This window comes from Lemur catta, chromosome 6, assembly GCF_020740605.2.
Source record: "Lemur catta isolate mLemCat1 chromosome 6, mLemCat1.pri, whole genome shotgun sequence".
NCBI classification, from domain to species: Eukaryota; Metazoa; Chordata; class Mammalia; order Primates; family Lemuridae; genus Lemur; species Lemur catta.
The window spans coordinates 63,971,945-63,993,099 of NC_059133.1; the positions used below are offsets into that span (position 1 = coordinate 63,971,945).

A 21,155-nucleotide genomic window follows, 5' to 3' on the forward strand; every position below is an offset into this window, starting at 1 on the left:
TAAAAGGGGAGCTGTTATGACTAGAGCAGGGATTCTAGGGAACTAGAGCTTACCTGTTTAGCATCCTTCACCTTCAGCTTTCACAACCATTTGAATGTAAGTTTGTTGATCATCAAATGTCATTCAAGAATATGAATGTATACTGTTTTTCTCATATTTTCATCTTAGAGTTTGTCAGCAGTTGCATTTCTAAGATTCTAGCTATCAAAGTTAGGCATTGGAATATGGCAAATGACTTGTGAAATGTTTCTGACAAATTTTAAAGTCTAAGTAGCTTCCTTTACTAAAGTAAATCTAGTTATAATGGCTTACTTTATGGTATTAACAGATTTAATTTATATATTGGTGTGATAATGGTGGTGGTTATAACTACTATATAGAATATTTCATTAACTATTTCCAAATCATATGTATTTTTAAAAAATCATGAGTGTATAGTGATACTGCTATTCAATTTTAACATTTATGTGTTCTTGTAGCTCTTTTCTGCTGCAAACCATGATTCCTAATATCATTAGCATAAGTTACTTATTTTCTTTATCTTCAATGTGAAGAATATAGTTTCAAACTTATATTACAAATATTACTATAAACAATAAACTTGAGTAAGTTTAGAATTTTTTAATTGTTCTTGTAGTCCTTAGATTAAATTCCACTAAAGATGTACTAAGTCATTTGAAAATAATCCCTTTCTGGGTGGTTATGTTAATATTAACTAGTTTGATAGATGGCTAGATTCTGGGTGTTGTTTCCAAGTGCTTTACTCTACTTTAATTTATTCAATTCTTATTACAACTACCTTGCAAAGTAGGTTCTGTTACTACCCAATTTTACAAGTGAAGGTAGTTTTTGCCATCTTGATTTTAGAGTAATTTGTGTTAACAGAAAACAGAACTGTTTTTGTTTGTTTCTCTGTGTTGTTGTAGGGGGAAGTTGTGGATAAAACTAAGCGAAAAGAAAATTTTGACTGGGAAATGATATGGTATTTATAATTTGGGGACTCTGAGTGATGTATAATCGTACTGTGGGACTGAAAAAGAGGTTAATAAGGCACAGTAAACTCAATAAATTTTTGTCAAATTTGTTAAAAAAGAAAGAAAGATGAAAAATCAGTTTCTAACTACTGTGCCCTGTAAAGCTTTTCCACTTTGGAAGATAGTGACAGGGAGGGTCTAGCCAGGAAAATCCAGATAATTCAAGATTCTATACTTTACCTAGACTATGTGATGAGTGAGCTGTTTAAGGAAGAAAAAAGAAGATAGTTTCTGTAAATAACATTACTTAATAGGTAAGTTGATAATTCACTTGTGATCTTAGTTCGGTTAATTGAGGTTCAACTCAAGTTTATGTATCTGTGTATATACGTACTGATATATGCATCATATGCATATAATACATATATAATATTTTACATATGAACCATTAATAATGTCACTTAAATATATGTGAATATGTATATAATGTTAAATTTTATTACATTATTACAGGATTCCAAGTCCACAATTTACCATGAAGAACAAATTTCCACAACCATGATACTTAACATTAGAATTTTAAATCTTAATTAAAAAATAGAAAATAATGTATCTGGAATCATGAAAGCCAGTTTTAATTTAAGTTGTTTCTAGCCAAAATATAATGTCCAAACCGGGGATTGGTAATGGAAGTGAAAATTAGCTACCACCTTTTATTCTAAGCACTTTCTTCATAAGTTCAGATTGATTTTATGGAGTAGCTTCTCATTAGTGAAATGTTTGATGCAGTTCTTGATTACTAAGGAGTGGCGTTTTGTGGATGAGCATTATAATTATTAGAGCTCACATAAAATACTTTTGAATAGAACATCCTAATCTCTGGAATTTCTTTTCTAAGCTATTCTGATAAAATCCATCTTAGTTGAGTTTATGGAATAACAACAAAATGTAGCTTTCAGTGCCAGCCTCTAGGTTATCTTAAAATATTTTCAAGATATTTTAATTGATTCTATTTTAAGTTTATGAAATCAAGACTAAATTGAGACTTCATTTGCTATAAATAAAATTGGAAACAATAATTTAATTCTTAATGTCATTTTTTATACTTGCTTATACTATTAGGGTAAAATATTTGGATTACTGCTCCTGTGTTGATTTTATCACTATAAACGTGTAAGACCTTTGTGCCTTGTACTTACTCTGCAGTGATTAGAAGTTAACTAAGAATCTAATCAACTAGAAAAGTTAACTGGATGACCGTTTTTTGATATTTATCTCTGTATTACAGTTAGAAATGGAGGTCTGTGTAGTACCCTTGTGTGAATGGGTCATTTAAAAACCAACACATTTATTACTATCATACTTTAAAACTCAGACTTACAGAGAAATGGATATAATTTATCCAAGGCAAGTTGTATCTTAAAATTAAGTAGGAATCTAGCAAAAATCTTGGCAGATGTTTTGTCAGTCTTTACTAAATACCTTATAAGAAGACTGAAGTATAGGATTTTCATTAGAATTACATTTCAAATTTGTTTTTGTGGAATAATGATTCTATAGACCATTTTATACTATTGACTCTTAAAACGAAGGAAAAGCTATACACTTTCTTTAATTTGTTTCCATAGAATGAAGTATGATGAAACCGTAAGTTTCTTGAAAGTAGAGGGTGATTAATTAACAGCATAATGATAAAAGGGGTATTGAAACTTATCTGTATCTAATACCTACTATTGTAGGTGCTAGGGTTCGAAGACATCACTGCTGTCTTCAAAATGAGCATGATTAATGTGTATTGAGGCCGGGCGCAGTTGCTCACACCTGTAATCCTAGCACTCTGGGAGGCTGAGGCAGGTGGATTGCTCGAGGTCAGGAGTTTGAGACCAGCCTGAGAAAGAGCGAGACCCCGTCTCTACTAAAAAATAGAAACAAATTATCTGGCCAACTAAAAAAAATACATACAGAAAAAATTAGCCGGGCATGATGGCGCATGCCTGTAGTCCCAGCTACTTGGGAGGCTGAGGCAGGAGGATCGCTTAAGCCCAGGAGTTTGAGGTTGCTGTGAGCTAGGCTGATGCCACGACACTCACTCTAGCCCGGGCAACAGAGCGAGACTCTGTCTCAAAAAAAAAAAAAAAAAATGTATTGAGTTAAAGGTAATAGAGTATCTTTATGTGAGCTTGAGGATAAAATTCTGTTAAGGGTTTTCTTTCTTTTGATTAGAAATAGTATTTTCTTTTAAACGATAGATCCATTATTAGGCAACTATTTTAAAAATTTATCAAAAATTTACTATACTGCTTTCTTTTGTACAAGTATTTACATTAAAATCAGCATTATTATTTATTAGCAGCTGGCTTCTTTTGTGTGGTTTGTTAATAGGTGACAAAAGGTTTTTGAGTGATAAGTAGGAATTGTATTGATGCTTTTTATCTAAATTCCAGTAGATTGTTAATCTACAGTGGTGGCTTCTATACTAAAATGAAGTGAATGCTAATAACAATGGCTAGTTAAGAAGCGTCACAAGCCAGGTGCCCATGGTATGCGTCTGTAGTCCCAGCTACTCAGGAGGCTGAGGTGGAGGATTGCTTGAGTTCAGGAGTTTGAATCCAGCCTAGGCAACAGAGAGACCCCTTCTCTAAAAACAAACAAAAAGAAAAGGAAAATATAGCCGATTTTGATCAACTAATTATTCTTGTACTAACATTAAAAAGTAACAGTGGTGTTTCATTGACATAGAATAGTCTGATAGCTGATATTTTTATATGTTAAAATATAGTTGCCATTATAGTAGACATTTAAAATGAAACTATACAAATCATTTTCTTTGTGTTTCTGATAAAGTCAGAAGTTTCTGTTAACATATAGTTAGCAAATTGTTTTCTTATTTACTTTGGTATATTCATATGTAGTTATTTGGTGAATTTACAACCCTTTCCCCTGTAGTTCTACATGTAATAATAATCTCAAATAAAATTAAATAATCTTCTTATTCTGATAGAGAAGAAAAAGCTGGATCACTTACCAGTAACTGGAGTTCTCCTATTGGGTAATCTCCACAGATCCACATTCTTTGAAGTTATTGTGAATGCCTCGAGGACCAAGGAACCGTTGAAATTTCCAATTTCAGGAAGGTAAGCAAGTGCACTGAAGCATGTCTCTAGCATCTCCCAAATCCCCTCCCCCAACTTTCTTACATATACGTGTGTACTGCATGCCCCTTCAGTTCCAGTGGATGCCCGTCAGGAAGATTCTCATGCTGGACAGGAGGGCAAGAGAGGTGGATCTGTGAGGGAAAAGACCCAATAGGATAACTCAAGTTACTGGTAAGTAATCTAGTTTTCACAGACTTGAGATTTTTTTCCTCAAATTTCTTCTCCTTAGAAGGAGTTTGTTTAATTACAAACAAAGGAAGTTGTTTGGGAGAACAACTTTGTTTGATATGGATTATGGAAATTATTGTGTGGACAGTAAATATAGAGCTATTAAAGGGTATATGAATAAAAAGTATGCCATTAAGGTTAAGTATTATTTACATAATAGCTGTTTCTAAAAAATTTTGTGTTTCCTGGCTTTTGATAAATAGTGTAATAGTATTAAAGCAATATAGAAAAGCTTTATGTTGAATTCTCTTATAAGTTTCTTTATTTACGGTGTTGCTTTTAGTGAAGTAAATACTTGTGCTGTAAAATTTGAAGTTCTTTTGGCACGCTGGTACTGAACAGCAAGAATAGTTTTATATTTATTGACTAGCACTTTTTAGTGACATAGTTTTCCATTTACCTTTTAACTTCATTGAAAGTATATTTGAAAAATAATTTAGGGTATATTGCAATTATATTTACCACTTGTTCTTAAATAAAGGGCTTATTGATGTGAAGTGTGGCAGAATTGGTTCAGTTTGAGCTCTCTAATTTGTCAGGTACCAGATAATTTATTGAGTTGGCATGTCAGTGTTAGAGTTTCTTGCTTTTCATTTCTCTCTTACTCATTCTGCATTATTACCAGGTAATTATTTCTAAAAGGGCATTTGTAGCTCATAGAGCCTGTAGAGGTGCCTTGCTATAACTGTTTTATAAAATTTTCATCCATTTGCTGGGTGCTTAAGGCTTCATAATCCAGTCTCATCCTGTTTCTCCAGGCTTAATTTCTTCAGGTGTCAACATGTGTAGTTGTGATGTTTATGCTTGGTTTGTGCTTTTCCACTTTCTTCAAATGGCTTTCTCTCCATTCTGCTTTTGTATACGTGAAAGTTGAGGCAACTCTCACTCCTTGTATGAATCCTTTTATACTAGCATCTTTGTTACCTCTGTTTTCCTTAGTGGAAATGTGGGATTCTGTAAGATTGTATCAATTCATGGAATATACTTAGTACAGTGCCTCACATAGTTAATACTCTTGTTAGCTAGTATTTGGCTATAGATTGATCTTAAACATTGTGGTTATAGTTATTCTGTATGACACAGTTTAGGCCTTAAGTAGCTTCAGGTTGTATTGCTATTTTGTTTTTAATGTAATATTTAAATTGGGTTGTATGTTCTTTGAGAACAGGGGTAAAATTTTATAATTTTTTATCTTTTGTAGTTCCTAACATCAGTGAATAAGATTAAATTGTACCCACTGAAAAATGATTTTTTATATAGATTCATGAATATACTTAATAGTTTTTTCATGTACAAAACAAGTTCATTTGCCTCATCAATCCTATTTGTACTGTATTTTTTTCTTAAAAACAACAAATTTTTTCCTTTAAAAACTACTATCGTGAAATTGTAATTGTTTATTATAACATTGACTTCTTCTGTGGCACACAGTAAAGAGAGCATATAGTTTTGAAAGTATTAATTAGAGTGACTTTAAGACTGCTATATAGTATTAGAAAATAAACTAGAAATGTAGTATACTTGATTTTGAGGTTTGAATATCTTAGAATATGATTGCTTGGTTTCCGAAATGCTTGTTTTTAAGAATACCTATCAGATGAAGCAGTAAATTAAATCTAATTTTAAGGTCATTGAAGGAATGAAATGCTCTTTGACAGATTGAGTATTGCTTCTCAGTAATTACCGGAGGACCAATTTAGGTCCTGTCATTAGACAAGCTGAGATAAAGAACATTTAGGTGACTCACATACTAGTTTTGAATCTGTTACTGAATGTCTATGTAAGATTCTATTCAATCTCATAGTTTTCTTTAGTGTGATAATGATATGGTAGTTATATTGACAATGCTTTTATTTTTTGGAGAAATATGCCAAAAATATTTAAGTATCATGATAGTTTCAGGAATAGCTTTAGAATAAGAGTGTGGATCTTTGGGTGCAGTGTATGTATGCATATGTAGAGAGAGAAAAGGAGAGGTAAGACAAAAATGTTAAATGTTAACAATTTTGAATCTAGGTGAAAGGTATGTGGGTATTCGTTGTACTTTGAACTTTTCTGTGGCTTTGAAATTAAAAAGAAGAAGTTGGGGAGAAAATATTTTAAAAAGAACTTCATTGTGCTTCAGTTTCTGTCATTCTACAATGGAAATAATAGAACTTTGTTCTTTCTGTGCCTTGATGCAGGTAGGCACAGTGGGATAACATTTGGCAGAACAGCAGCCAAGAGAGCTCTTAAAAAGTAATTTTTTTTGTTATTAAATAAGAGCTTTATAATGGAGAACTTTTTAAAGAACATTTTACCTAAAAGTATTTTAGATTAAAATGTATCTATTCCCTTTTTTAAGTTAAGAGCCTATTTCATTATAGTTTAACAAGAACAGTGATTTAAGAAACAATATATATGTAGATATGTAAAGTGACCAATTAAAATCTTTTTTTTGGTGGGGGGGCAAGGTCTCACTCTGTCACCCAGGCTGGAGTACAGTGGCCCAATCATAGCTCACTGCAGCCTTGAACTCCTGGGCTCAGGCCATTCTCCTGACTCAGCCTCATGAGTAGCTGAGCCTACAGGCATGTGTTACACCCAGCTAATTAAAAACAATTTTTTTTAATTTTTTTTTTTTTTTAGAGATTGGGGGGTGTCTCACTATGTTGCCTGGGTTGGTATGGAACTCCTGGCCTCAAGAGATTCTCCTGCCCCTGGCCTCCAATTGAAATCTTGAAAATGAAAAACATAACTAATTATTAAATAACTCAATAAATGGACAGAATAGGGGATTAGACACAGCTAAAGAGAGAAGTTGTTAATTTGAAGATAGAATGGCGAACTCTTCTATAACAGCACAGGGAGATAAAGAGATGAAAAGTATGAAAGAAAAGCTGATGCCTTAGAGGGTAGATTGAGAAGTTCCAAGATATGTCTAAGTGGAGTTTCAGAAGAAAAAATAAATACAGAGAATGGTGGAGAAGCAATATTAAAAAATGATTAAGAATTTTCAAGAATTAAAAGTAGAAATTATAAAATAATTAGAAGTGAATCACGACAAAAGAATTGTATCAAAACTTGAGGGTTGCAAGGAAAATGGTACTTAGGGGTAAATTTATAACCTTAAATGCATGTATTAGATTGAAAGATTGAAAATAAATATTTGAGTTAGCTATTCAACTCAAAAAACTAAACAGAAAGGAAATAATAAAACCAAAGAAAGAGGAAATAATAATAAAAATAGCATTTGAATTAGAAAATAATCAGCAACAATAAAAACAATATAATGATCAATCAAATCAAAGCTAGTTTTTCCAGTCAATTCTACTCATCAAAAAAACCCAGATGGATTTCACCAGGCCCCTGACTTAGGACACCTTTCTACCCTGTGGAGGGACACCTGGCTTCAGATTTTACCTTCTCACTCCTGCCATGTGATGGGCCAGGAGGGCCGGATCCGGGCTGGGTTAATCCTCAGACCTGGCTAAGTTTCCAAGGCTCTCCCGTAGGACCAGGAATCAGGCCGGCGGTTGGGTCAGGCTCTGAGATGTGGGGGATTTCTCCGTGCCCCTCGCCATGTGAGTTCTGTGGAGGGATGGCATGCTGTGATCCTCAGGTTTGAGTGGGGCTAGTGCCCCAAGGCAGCCTGGAGACCTCTCAGCCCAAGGGTGAGGCAGGAGCTGGAGTGGAGAGCAACTCAGGGGGGGCCTCCCCCGAGCCCAGCACTGCCCCTGCCTGGTGCCGTGTAGCTGGAGAAGGAGAAGCTGAAGCAAAACCCTGAGGAGTTCCAGGACATCAAAGCTCTGCAGAAAGAACTCAAGCAATTTGCCAAGCTCCTGAAGCAGAAGAGGGTCACCCTGGGATATACCCAGGCTGATGTGGGGTTCACCCTGGGGCTTCTCTTTGGGAGGGTGTTTAGCCAGACACCCATCTGCCATTTGGAGGCTCTGCAGCTGTTTCAAGAACGTGTGTAAACTGGCCCCTGCTGCAGAAGTGAGTAGAGGAAGTTGACAGTGGAAAATCTTGAGGAGATAAGCAAAGCAGAGACCCTCGTGCAGGCCAGAAAGAGAAAAAGAACAAGTATCAGAAGGAGAACAGATACTGAGAACCGAGTGAGAGGCAACCTGAAGAACTTGTTCCTGCAGTGCCGGAAACCCACACTGCAGCAGATCAGCCGCATCTCCCAGCAGCTTGGGCTCAACAAGGATGTGAATGTGGTTCTGTAACTGTCGCCAAAAGGCAAGTGATCAAGCAGTGACGATTTACAGCAGGAGGAGTTTGAGGGTGCTGGGTCTCCTTTCTCAGGGGGACCAGTGTTCTTTCCTATGGCCCCAGGACCCCATTTCAGTACCCCAGGCTGTGGGAGCCCTCACTTCACCACGCTGCACTCTCTGTCCCTTTCCCCAAGGGGGAAGCCGTTCCCTCTGTCTCTGTCACTACTCTGGGCTCTCTCATGCATTCAAACTGAGGTGCCTGCCCTTCTAGGAATGGGGGGACAAGGGAGACACAAAAGGTCACATTTTCCTATATAGGGAGCTCAAAACCAGAACTCATCTGTAGTATTGGAGATTGGACAGTGATTATCTTGGAAGCATGGTACTGATTGAAAAGGGTCATGAGGGAGCCTTCTGAAGTGTGAGGAATGTCAATGTCTTTCTGAATTCTCATGAGGATTAAAATAGTTAATGCTTATAAAGTGTTTAGAATCATACCTGGCCATAGAAAGCACAATTTGTTTCTTAAAATAATTACTAATGATAATAATCTAAATATAAATCCAGGAAATCATAGTTGGATCACACAGAGGTATATGTGTTTAAAAATCAAGCTGTATACTAGTATTTGTATACTTTATGTATGTTGTACTGAAACAAAAAAAAGTAAAATAACATTATGACATTTGAAGTAATGTAGTATTAGTACAGGAAAATACATTACTATAACAATAGAGAGTTTAGAAATGGATCCGTAAATATTCAGAAAACTGGTAAATGCTAGAGATGTCATTTCCTGTCAATAGAGAAAGAAAAAGTAGACTGTTGAGTTGGTTTTCTATATGGGAGGAAAATTAGATCTCTGCTTCAAACCATATCCAAAAATAAATTCCAGTCGAATTAAGCAATAAACATGAAAACTATTTTTGAAAAAGTAAAATATAGAATATACAGCTTTAGGATATGGAAGGTCCTCTTTAACAAGTCAGGAAAAGAAGACTGAGCCATCAAGAATAAAGACATCAAGGACAAATGATATTACTACCTCCAAAAGAAAAACTTAGGTTTAATAAAAGACATCACAAACCAAACTAAAAGATAAGTGGCATGCCTGGGAGGAGATATGTGCAATGTCTTTAATACCCAGTGGGTTTGTATCCGGACTATATCAAGATTAAAGGAATAAGATAGATGATACAAATAAAATGAGCAATAGATGCAAAGATAATTCGCAACAAAGGAAACTGGAAGTTGGAATGGCTAATGAATTAAAAAGATGCTTAGTCCCATTTGTAGGAAATGCAATTTAAAACTTAGGAGCTATCAATTTTTATCCATTAGATTATAAAGCTCAGAATGGCATAAGTGTTATGTAGTTGAAGATGTGCACACTCCGCTATTCAGCAATTAATTACTATTCAAGGTATTAGTCTAGAAAAACTTACACATTTGCCCAAGGAGATTTTTACATGCATATTCATTTGGGAAAACTAAATGTTTTCAATAGGAAGGCATGGATAAATAAAATGCAGAATAGTTATGTAATGGAGAATTTCCTGGATTTATATTTAGAATATTCATTAATGATTATTTAATTTAAGAAACAAATTGTATTTTCTATGGCTAGGTATTATTCTAAGCACTTTATGAGCATTAACTGTTTTAATCTTCATGAGAACTCAGAAATAGATACATCATTGTCTTCCTTTTACATATGGGAATACTGAAGCATAGAGGGGTAAATAACCCATCTACTCTCATAGCTAGTGAATAATAGCAGAGCTGCCATTCGAAGCTAGGGTCTAAACCTAAGTTGCCTGGCTCCAGAGTCCGCTATGCCATGCAGCCTTTTGATGTGTATGAATATGGAGAGACCTCATAAATGTAAGGAAAAGTTAGTTGCAAAATGATGTGTACAATGTGATTTCATTTACACCAAACTCATGGTAGTGATTACCTCTGGATGGGTTTTAGAGGCGAAGGAGATCTGGCGACAGTGGTGAAAGGAAACTAGCTTTATGGAACTGCGTGTTTTTCCTTAAAGAATGTATATATTACTTTATAGCTTTTAAAATACCTGTATGTAATATGGGTATATGCTTATTTTTACAAAAACAACATTGGAAGGATTGACCTTTGTTTTACTCTTCGTTTATTTTTGGTATTTACAGTAGAAAAAGAAAGCAATGGCCCTGGCAACGTAGCCATACATTAGTCTGGTTCTGAGATAGTGAGCAGCATGTAAGCACTAGGTGCTGGAGATAGGAACAGGAACAGGAATAGGTTTCAGCGTCTTTAAAAAGTCCAGAGTTTTACAGGGAAAGAGATGAGGAAAATAATTTTTTTGGTATGGTCAGATCTCTTTTCTTCTTACTTGTTTCTCCATTCGTGCCCCTTTTCCTCCAAATGCAAATAGGAGAGGGGGGAAATGTCTTGATTTGGGACATGGCAAACAGGCAATGAAATATTAATGGCGGTCTTACTTCCTGTTGTTTTATAAAACTACCAGAGAGTTAAACTCTAATGGTCAGAGATTGTAGTTTGTTCATCATTGTACCTCCAGAATTTATTAATAGTATACTGCCTTGTGCTTTGTAGACTCCTAGATGGTTGAAATAATACCTCATGCACTTCTATACTTGACTTTCAAATTTACTAGCGTCTCAACCCAAAGTTCTCCTTAAGCCATTTGGAATATCTTCCATTCCATTTCTTCCATTGGTTGTCGAAGCTAAGGTAATTTGACTGAAAATGCTAAATGAAGCCTTGAATTGTTTTGTGCCAAAGAACTCTTACTTGAGCAATATTTTACTTTATTATATTTTATTTTTTGAGACAGGGTCTCACTCTGTTGCCCAAGCTGAAGGGCAGTGGCACAATCATAGGTCACTGTGGCCTTGAACTCCTGGGCTCAGGTGATCCTTGGCCTCCCAAGTAGTTGGGACTATAGGCATGCACCATTATCATGCCTGGCTAATTTTTTAATTTTTTTTTTTTTTTTTTGAGACAGAGTCTCACTTTGTTGCCCACACTAGAGTGAGTGCTGTGGCGTCAGCCTAGCTCACAGCAACCTCAAACCCCTGGGCTTAAGCAATCCTTCTGCCTCAGCCTCCCAAGTAGCTGGGACTACAGGCATACGCCACCACGCCCAGATAATTCTATGTATTTTTAGTTGTCCAGCTAATTTCTTTCTATTTTTAGTAGAGATGGAGTCTTGCTCTTGCTCAGGCTGGTCTCGAACTCCTGACCTCAAGAGATCCTCCCACCTCGGCTTCCCAGAATGCTAGGATTATAGGCGTGAGCCACCGCGCCCAGCCTAATTTTTTAATTTTTTGCACAGAAGAGGTCTCATTATGTTCCCCAGCCTGGTCTTGAACTCCTGACCTCAAGTGATCCTCCTGCTTTGGCCTTTCAAAGTGCTAGAATTACAGGTGTGAGTCACTGTGCCTGGCCTTGAGTAATATTTTAATCTGTAGGAAATTTTGGATCTCAAAAATTGATTTTGTTTTCATTATGCTGAGTCTAATGCATTTTAAAAACTAGTAGTCTTATAATATTGTGATAGTACATTTGGTTTTCTCAGTCATTGTTACTGTATCCTCTGTTTTTGAGGCAGTGCTACCTTATAAAACTGTTACGTTCTATATTTTATTTGGGAAGTTCTTAATTTCCCCAAACCACATTCTCTTCAAGTTTCTAGATAGAGCATGGACTGTTTCCAGATGGTATTAGTGTTAATAATATGAGAATGCTCAGTGCCTTTTAAAATCTGTCATGGTATCTCATAACAAGTAATGTGTTCGTATTTCATTTCAGCCTAGTGAGAGAAAGGATTTTTTTGGTGGGAAATTTGAGTCAGTGTTTTCAAGGGCCTCCCAACAGAGTGAATTTAAGTATCTGAAAATTGCTGAGAAGAAGTAAACTTGAATAAATTATAGTGAACAATGTTTATCTCATTTTATAAGTTTAACACTTGGATTGTATTGAGAAAATCCTAATACAAAGCATTAATATGCCAGATGGATTTAAACTATTGGTGAAATTCTGTCCCATGTGTATGTAGTGCTTCTTTCTTACTGTGTAACCCTTTTGCCAGAGATAACAAAGAGAGTGTGGTTACCATTTTGTGGAACAATCCTGCTGTCTCAAGCCTCTGCCCAGAAATTTGGGTCATTCTCTTTTTCGGACAGTCTGGTAAGAGGTCACTGTTTTTCACCTTAAAATCATCTTATCTAAGATGTACCCAAGAGCAACTTTTAATGCTAAAGGAGCAAATAATATTAAATTCAATGAAGATGTTAAAATAGTAATAAGAATTTAAGGCTTCACATTAACCATGACTAATTTAGACTAGTACTCTCCAATAGAAATATAATACAAGCTACAAAAGGGAGCCATATATGTGATTTTAAAATTTCTCATGGCCAAATTAAAAAAGTAAAATGTCACAGGTAAAAATACTTTTGGTACTATATTTTATTTAACTCAATATCTCTAAATGATTATCTTTTCAATTATTAATGAGATATTTCAGTCTTTTTTTCATACCAAATATGGGGTATATTTTACACTTACAGCACGTCTTAATTTGGACTAGCCACATTTTAAGTGCTCAGTATCCACATGTGGTTTCTGTGCTGTAAAGTATAGACGACTTAGAGCATTTGACAAAAATTTGATTTTTTATAATTTTCCTCCTGTTACTTCTCATTAAAGGTGTTTCTAGTATCTGTTTTTTTATTGCTTCATCTGTTCATGGCTGCTCAGCTTTATTATTGGTCATTAGTAATGTGAAATCCTACTGTCCATTCCTAAATTTGACAGAGCATTTAGGTGTTTATAGTGTTCCCTGATATCTATGTCTAGTTACTTTATTTAAAGTGTGACATTTCCCTCTGATAAGCTCTTAATTAGAATGTCAGCTCCCGTTTTTTATCAGAATATCAGACTCAGACCATCTATGTGGGCTAGAGTAGGTAGGATTATACATTATTGTCATCTCCTTAAGGAGAGGTAACTAACGTCTCCTTTCTTGCTCTAAAGTCATTGCTGTGAATGAGAAGGATTTCTTACATGATGAGTTCTTTTTTGTAAGGTGAGGTACAACTTCTCACTTTATGAGGATTGGGTGTCCTTTTCCTAGATACTAATTGCTTGGAGTTTTCCAAATCAATTGATTTTTCTCTACCTTTTTTTCCTAGTAGATACTATTTGAGAGTAAACATATTGCAAAGTGGAGCCATATCTAAGGTATAACACGTGTGGCTTAATATTTTGATAACCTATTGGTTTCACCTTCTGTAGTTGAGGAACATTTAAAATTATTCACAGTAGATGAATTTGTAACTTCTAATACTGATTATCCATGTGTCCCAATACCAGCAGAAGAATTTTCTAGGATTTATTTCAAACAGTGCCAGAATTTGCTCTTGTAAGATAAGATTAATTGGACTCTGAATGTATAAATGTTCATATTCTGAGGTTTTCTGGGCTGTTTTCTAGTGTTAATGTCTGTACGTGTTCTGAGTTTCCAGTCTTTGTCAGCCTACTTCTTTGTTACACCACCTCCATTCTAACAGAATCTCAAACCCTATTCTATTTCTTTCCAAACCTACCCTCCAGGCATACCTTTTATTACTGTTGAGCATTGCCCAGCATAGTACAGCATCCAACTGCTACTTGCCCCTGATAAGGTAGCAGTTTTAGCAACGGTAGACAGCTTTCAGGTAAGGTATTATGGAATTGGTATTGGAGGGATGCAGAATTAGCAGTAGAGTTCCTGGCTTGGAGTTAAAGTGAAGCAAAGAATTATCCGTGTTATTCCCCTACCCACTGTGATCAATCATCCTATTTAACTTCATTGTCCCTAGCCAGATGAAAGCTGATAGTTGCTAATTGTGGTCATTGGTGTGTTGGCCAAATTTTTGAGTTAGAGACAGTTACATAGCCAAAGAATATCAAGCAGCATGGAAAGGACATTAGGCAGTGTGAGGTAGCAGACTAAAAACTGGTGGAAAAGCAGCAAACAGAGGAGCACTGGATTAGTTTTGTTACTTATATGTCCTGTTCTCTAGTTTGTTCTATTGCCATAACACTAATTTTCAAAAAATCCCTATTTTAAGCTCATTACTAAATATTTACTGAGACCACCTAAATGTTAGGTACTCTCTGAATTTAACAAGACAGACATTGTGCCTTCTCAGGTAGTGTTTATGTGTCATCCTTCTTTAACTCTTCAGTAACTCTCCATCCCTGTTTACATCTCTACTGCCTTCAAGTCAGGCTCCTCAGCTTTGTTTTTGTGCTTCTCCAGCAGAGACTGGAGACTGGTGGCACTAGTTTGGCTCATCGTCTGGTTTTGTTTGGTCCCCTCAATGTTACCCTATACCAAGTTTCAAAGAAATTTAATACCATTGTTAAAAAATCAAGAGCTTTCTCTTAAAAATTTGAATATCCATTTTTTCTTTTAAAATTGGAAGATCAAGCAACAGAGTCACCCTCATTCATTGCAATAATTTGCCCTGTTTAGTTGAGACTTTTGCATTCCACAGTTATAATCATTCCCTGTTGTCTCCTAGTTTGTTTTTTTTCTGACACCTGGTCCTCTTATTCGTTTTTATTTACCTAGTCTCTGTAGATAATTGAGCTTACAGCCCTTGTTCTAGATAATATGGTCCTTCATTACTCATAGCTGTCTTTTCTTTGTTATGAAACTTTTAGCCGCCAAGGAGACATCCTTTGGACAAGTCGACACTCCTTAACATAGCTTAAAATCCTTTCGTACTCTGATTCCTATTTATTTTTTCAGCTTTTGCTCTTGCCATTCACTCATGTAAAGTTATGCCCCAGCCATATTGATCACTCACCTACTGGTAGTGTGCTCTGCTGTTTCTGGCCTTTGCACGTACTGTAACCTCTGGGTGCTATTTTGCCTTTCCTCCCATTCTCTGTCTCTGCCTACTTTATCTCCCCAACCCCTGTCTGTCAGCTTCCTGTATTCCCTCCCCTAGTTTCATTCATTTCACGTCTGTTTGGATGTCGCGTATCCTTTAGAAAACCTTCCCTGTGCTCATAGGAGCTGCTTAGGTACCCATCTTTTATATTTCCATAGCTGCATGACTTTAACCCATTCTTAACATACCATGACTGCTTTTGATAATACACATTATTCTGTAGACCTTTTAAGGGTAGAGACTGTTGTCTTCACCTTTGGTTCCCAAAGCCTGTCATAAAATATGTGTATAATAAATATTTCTTGAATGGATGACTTATTTTTCTAAGACCTTTTAATAATTGCTAATTCTGAGTCTGTGGTTTCTGTTGTATGAAATATTCTTTTCATCCTTCCAACTCTTGTTTATCCTCTAAGCTTCAACTTGGGGAACTTTCCCTAACAGATTTTTTTTTTTTTTTGGCCTGTTTTGGTGTCTGTTTACCTTTCACTTCTTTAAATTCGTGTAATACTTTTTAGAAATCACTCATTTTAGCATTTGGCATTGTTTCCTGTATGTTACTTTAAAATGAAGTTATATTTAATGCTACAATTTTATTCGTAAGGTGTTGAAATTTGCCAGTAACCTGTGCTTTACTTCTGCCATCCCCAACCCCTGGGCTATGGACCAGTGCCAGATCATGGCCTGTTAGGAACTGGACCACACAGCAGGAGGTGATTGGTGGGCCTGTCAGAGCAGCGGGCAGCATTAGATTCTCATAGGAGTGTGAATCCTATTGTAAACTGCCATGTGGGAGGGATCTAGGTTGCACGCTCCTAACTAATGCCTGATGATCTGAGGTGGAGCTGAGGTGCAGATGCTAGCGCTGGGAGTGGCTGCAAATACAGATTATCGTTAGCAGAGAGGTTTGACTGCACAATAAATGTAATGGGCTTGAAACATCCTGAAACCATCCCCAACCCCTCCCCTGGTCCATGGAAAAATTGTCTTCCATGAAACCGGTCCCTGGTGCTAAAAAGGTTGGGGACCGTTCACTGCTTTACCTAATAGTATATTGCTAGCTAAAATAACTTATCCATTGGTTATATTCATTCATGAGTCAAACCTTTATTACTTTCCTGGATATTCCCCCTCATTTATTGAGAACTCTGACATCTAGCCAAAAGTTTTTATCTCTACCTAAATTTCTGCATCCGTTTTGGACTTCTCTTCACCCGTAATAGCACTTAATACATTTGCTTTAATTGCGTGTGTATCTTTCCATTTCTCACACTAAACTATAAGGGTTGAAACCATGTCTGTTGTGTTAGAACTACCTCTTGGTATAATATTTTAACTAATGGTGTTTAGAAGATCTTAACATTCAATATATGCATATTTAATGTGTGACTGTAAAACAGTGTTTTCAATAAGCTGGGCATGAACATCTCTCATTTCTTTACATGTGAACTATTAGTGAGTTATTTAGGCAGCTCCACTTGTACATCTTCTAGGCATCTCAAACTTAACATGTGCAAAGCTAAACTTAACATTTCTCTCCCCCAAATCTTCTTCCTTTCTTGGTGACTCTCTTTTTTACCCTCTATTCCCCATTCATCTCTAAAATACATTTGAATTTCACCGCTTGATTCATCCTCTACTGTTACCATGTTAATAATACATAATACTGTAATATATAATAATAAGCCACCATCATCTGCTGCCTGCCTGTTGCAATAAGTTCCTAATTCATTTTTCTGATTATACTTTGCTCCCCTACCATCTGGTATCCAAATTGCAGCCAGGTAATTTTTATTTTAACTTTAATCAGATCTTGTTATTCTGCTCCGAACCTTCCTATGCTACTTAATTTCCCATCCTACCTAGAATAAAATTTCAGCTTCTTCCTGTTGTCTGACAGGTAAGGTTTACATAATCTGGTCCTTGGCTGCTTCTTCAAACTAAGGTTACCATTTTCTCTCTCTCTCATTCCATTTCAGACATTTTCCTCACGTTAGTGTTCCCTAAATATGCCAATAACCTGCCTCGGGGCCGTTGTATTTGGTCTCTTATTTCCGGGAATGGTTTACATCCAGATACCTGCATGGCTTACTCTTTCACTTCAGTCAGGATTCTGCTGAACCTCATCAGAGGGGCTTTCGTTACGGAAAAACAACATTCCTCTGTGTGTAACTCTCTATTTGCATCTCCTGCTTTATTTTTCTTCTACTACCTACTTTTATACACACACACACACACACACACACACCTGTGTGTGTGTGTGTGTGTGTGTGTATGCACATTTGTCTGTTTTTACTAGAGTGTTATATACTCCACGAGGGGCTTATCTGTATACTGGTAGCGTAGGGCCTGGAACATAGCTGGTATTTAGGAAATGTTTGTTAAGTGAGTGAATGACTATATAATACCAAAAAATGTTTTATGTTACTGATTTAGAATATAATTAGAGGACATAATCAGATATAAGGAAGACTTAGTTTTCCTTTATTTAACAACTTTGTAAAGTTAGGGATTTTTTTTCTTCTTTGCTGTATTCCCATGCCAAGATTATTTACTGGCAATAATAAGCACTTAATAAACATGTACTGAAAGAATAAATTTATGTAAAGGAATAGGAATGTCTTTATTATTAAAAACAAATTGTACTACAATCATGCATCGCTTAATGAAGGGGATATGTTCTGAGAAATGTGTTGTTAGGCAATTTCATTGTGCATACATCATTAAGTGTGCTTACACAAACCTAAATGGTATAGCCTACTACACATCTAGGCTGTATGACATAGCTTGTTGCTCCTAGGCTACAAACCTGTGCAGCGTGTTACAGTACTGAATATTGTAGGTGATTGGAACACCATCGCATTTGTGTATATAAACATATCTAAAGATAGAAAGGGTACGGTAAAAATCTGGTATAAAAGATAAAAAATGGTACACCTGTATAGGGCACTTACCATGATTGGAGCTTGCAGGACTGGAAGTTGCTCTGGGTGAGTCAGTGAGTGAGAGGAAAGTGAATGTGAAGGCCCAGGACATTACTGTACACTACTGTAGTTTTATAAACACTGTACACTGAAGCTACACTAAGTTTGTAAAAAAATGTTTTTCTTTCTTCAATAATAAATTAACCATAGCTTGCTGTAACATTTTTTACTTTATAAACTTACTTTTTTAAACTTTTTCATTCTTTTGTAATAACAACTTAAAGCACAAACATATAGAGCTATACAAAAATACAGGTATTTTCTTTCTTTATATGCTTATTCTATGCTTTTTCTATTTTGAAAATTTTTTTAATTTTTTTTTTTTAACTTTTTAAACTTTTCTGTTAAAAACTAAGACACAAACACACACATTAGCCTAGGTCTACACAAGGTCAGTATCATCAATATCACTGTCTTTCATTTCCACATCATGTCCCACTGGAAGGTCTTTAAGGCAGTAACACTCAGGGAGCTGTCATCTATGATAAAAATGCCATACCTCCTGAAGGACCTGCCTGAGGCTGTTTTACAGTTAACTTCTTTTTTTAATAAATGGAAGGAGTACACTCTAAAATAATGATAAAAATTATAGTATAGTAAATATATAAACCAGTAAGTCATTTATCATCAGGTTTTATGTACTGTACCTAATTGTGTGTGCTATATTTTTTTTATATAACTAGCAGCACAGTAGGTTTGTTTATACCAGCATCACCACAAACAAGTGATTAATGTATTGCATTTTGATGGCTGTGTTGTCACTAGGCTATAAGGATTTTTCAGCCTTGTTATAATTTTATGAGACCACTGTTGAATATGTGGTCCATCATTGACTGAAATATCATTATGCAGCACATGACTATATGTAAAAGTAACTTTGTACTACCTTGATTAAAATCTTGACATGCATTCACTTTTGTCCATCTCTACTATTTTCCAACCACTCTAAGCCACTATTTCTTGTCTGGACTACTCTAATAGTGTATTACTTGGCCCCCTCAATTCCATATGTGTCATGTTTCAGTTTGTTCCCTATATAACATTTTAAAAATGCAAAGGTAATGGTAGCTACTTACCTCATTAAAAGTATACTGGGGTGCTTATTGTACCTAGAATAAAATCTAGGTTCTTTAACACGGCTCTACCTGATGAGGCCTGCCTACCTCTCAGGTTTCATCTCATGCAGTTATTCTATTATATTCAATCTTCTCCAGCCTTACTGACTTTCTTTCAGTTTCTATAATGCTTCAGGTTGTCTCCTTTGTACACACAGTGCTTAATTTCTGCCTGCCATAGTCTTTCTCCCACTCTCATTCAGGTAGTTTCTTTGTATTATTTAAATCTCAGTGCATCATAGCTTATGAGGAGTCTTCCTTGACACTCACCCCCACTCCTGGTAGACTCTCTCATGGTGTTGGGGTGGGGTGGGGTGGGGTGGGGAAAAATGAACACCGTAGTTTGTAATGATATGTATGTAGCTAACTTTTTTGTTTCCTATTCCTAACACTAAGCATAACGCTTGGCACATAGCAGGTACACAATAAACATTTGTTCAGTATGTGAAATAATGGTATAGAATAACAAAAAAGGGAAACAAAAGGAATGAGCATGGGAGGGAAAAAAAATCAGAGAAAAGAAAACATAAAAACAAGACCAAGTGTTCTTGTTAAAACAGTGAAGGCCCATGACATAAGCTAGGCTATTAAGTGAGACTAAGACTAGGTAAAATACAAAACCTATTTATATACTTGATGATAAGAAACAGTAGAACAAAATTTACTAAGGGAGTTGGAAGTAAATGGATAGTCAAAGCAAAATTCCAAGCAAGTATAAACAAAAAAGTCATCAGTGGATTGGCATTATTGTTAGAAAAAGTTGAACTAAAAGCAACTTTTAGTGCCTAAATTAAACATCAGGTGAGAAAAAAGAGAGGTACTTTGTAATAGTCAAGGATATAATTTCTAATATAAAGAGAACTACAAATCTTTATTTTTTAAGGATGAAGTGCTGAAGTATGTAGAGTGAACTATACAAATTTTAGGGAAGAAGAGAGAGACAGTAATGGGAGTACTTTAAACATTAACAGTAATGAGAGACTTTAAAACATCTTTCAGTCCTTGCTGTATCAAAGAGGTAAAGATATACAATATGGGGAATCTGAACCATATAATTAATAAGTCCAATCTAATAAACGTATACTCTGTTATTGTAAAGAAAAATACCACTTTTTAAATTCCCCATGGAACATTTTCAAAAATAGGTTACACATTGTATCAGAAAACTGAAAAAAATATTTTAAAGTAGAAATGTTGTCAATCACATACTCTACAATGAAATTTTAAGTTAATAACAAAAGCAGGAGCCACAAACTAAACCACAAAAGCTTTCCGAACCTCCAGACAAAAACTTCAGTCATTTGAATTTAAAAATATAAATAGATTTTCCTAAAAAAGTCTTGAGTCAAAGGTCTAAAGATACTGCAAACTGGCAATTGTAGGCTGTCTAAAAAATAATTACATTAAAAATGAAATATAAGGCTGGGTGCGGTGGCTCACGCCTGTAATCCTAGCACTCTGGGAGGCCGAGGCAGGTGGATCGCTCGATGTCAGGAGTTCGAGACCAGCCTGAGCAAGAGTGAGACCCCGTCTCTACTAAAAATAGA

The 21,155-nt window shown here is 35.7% G+C and overlaps 1 protein-coding gene and 1 pseudogene across 2 annotated transcripts in view; both read left to right on the plus strand.

Moving 5' to 3' along the window:
- YAF2 (YY1 associated factor 2) overlaps window positions 1-21,155 on the plus strand; it is an 82,360-nt gene that overhangs the window by 25,311 nt on the left and 35,894 nt on the right. Inside the window, exon 3 of one of the 2 annotated variants that reach the window (XM_045554010.1) lies at window positions 4,037-4,108. The exons of the other annotated variant lie outside the window; for it this stretch is intronic. Within the exon in view, the coding sequence (XP_045409966.1) occupies window positions 4,037-4,108 (72 nt within the window). The remainder of the gene's footprint in view (window positions 1-4,036; window positions 4,109-21,155) is intronic. 2 annotated transcript variants of the gene reach the window in all.
- On the plus strand, window positions 7,614-8,961 carry LOC123639844 (annotated as a pseudogene).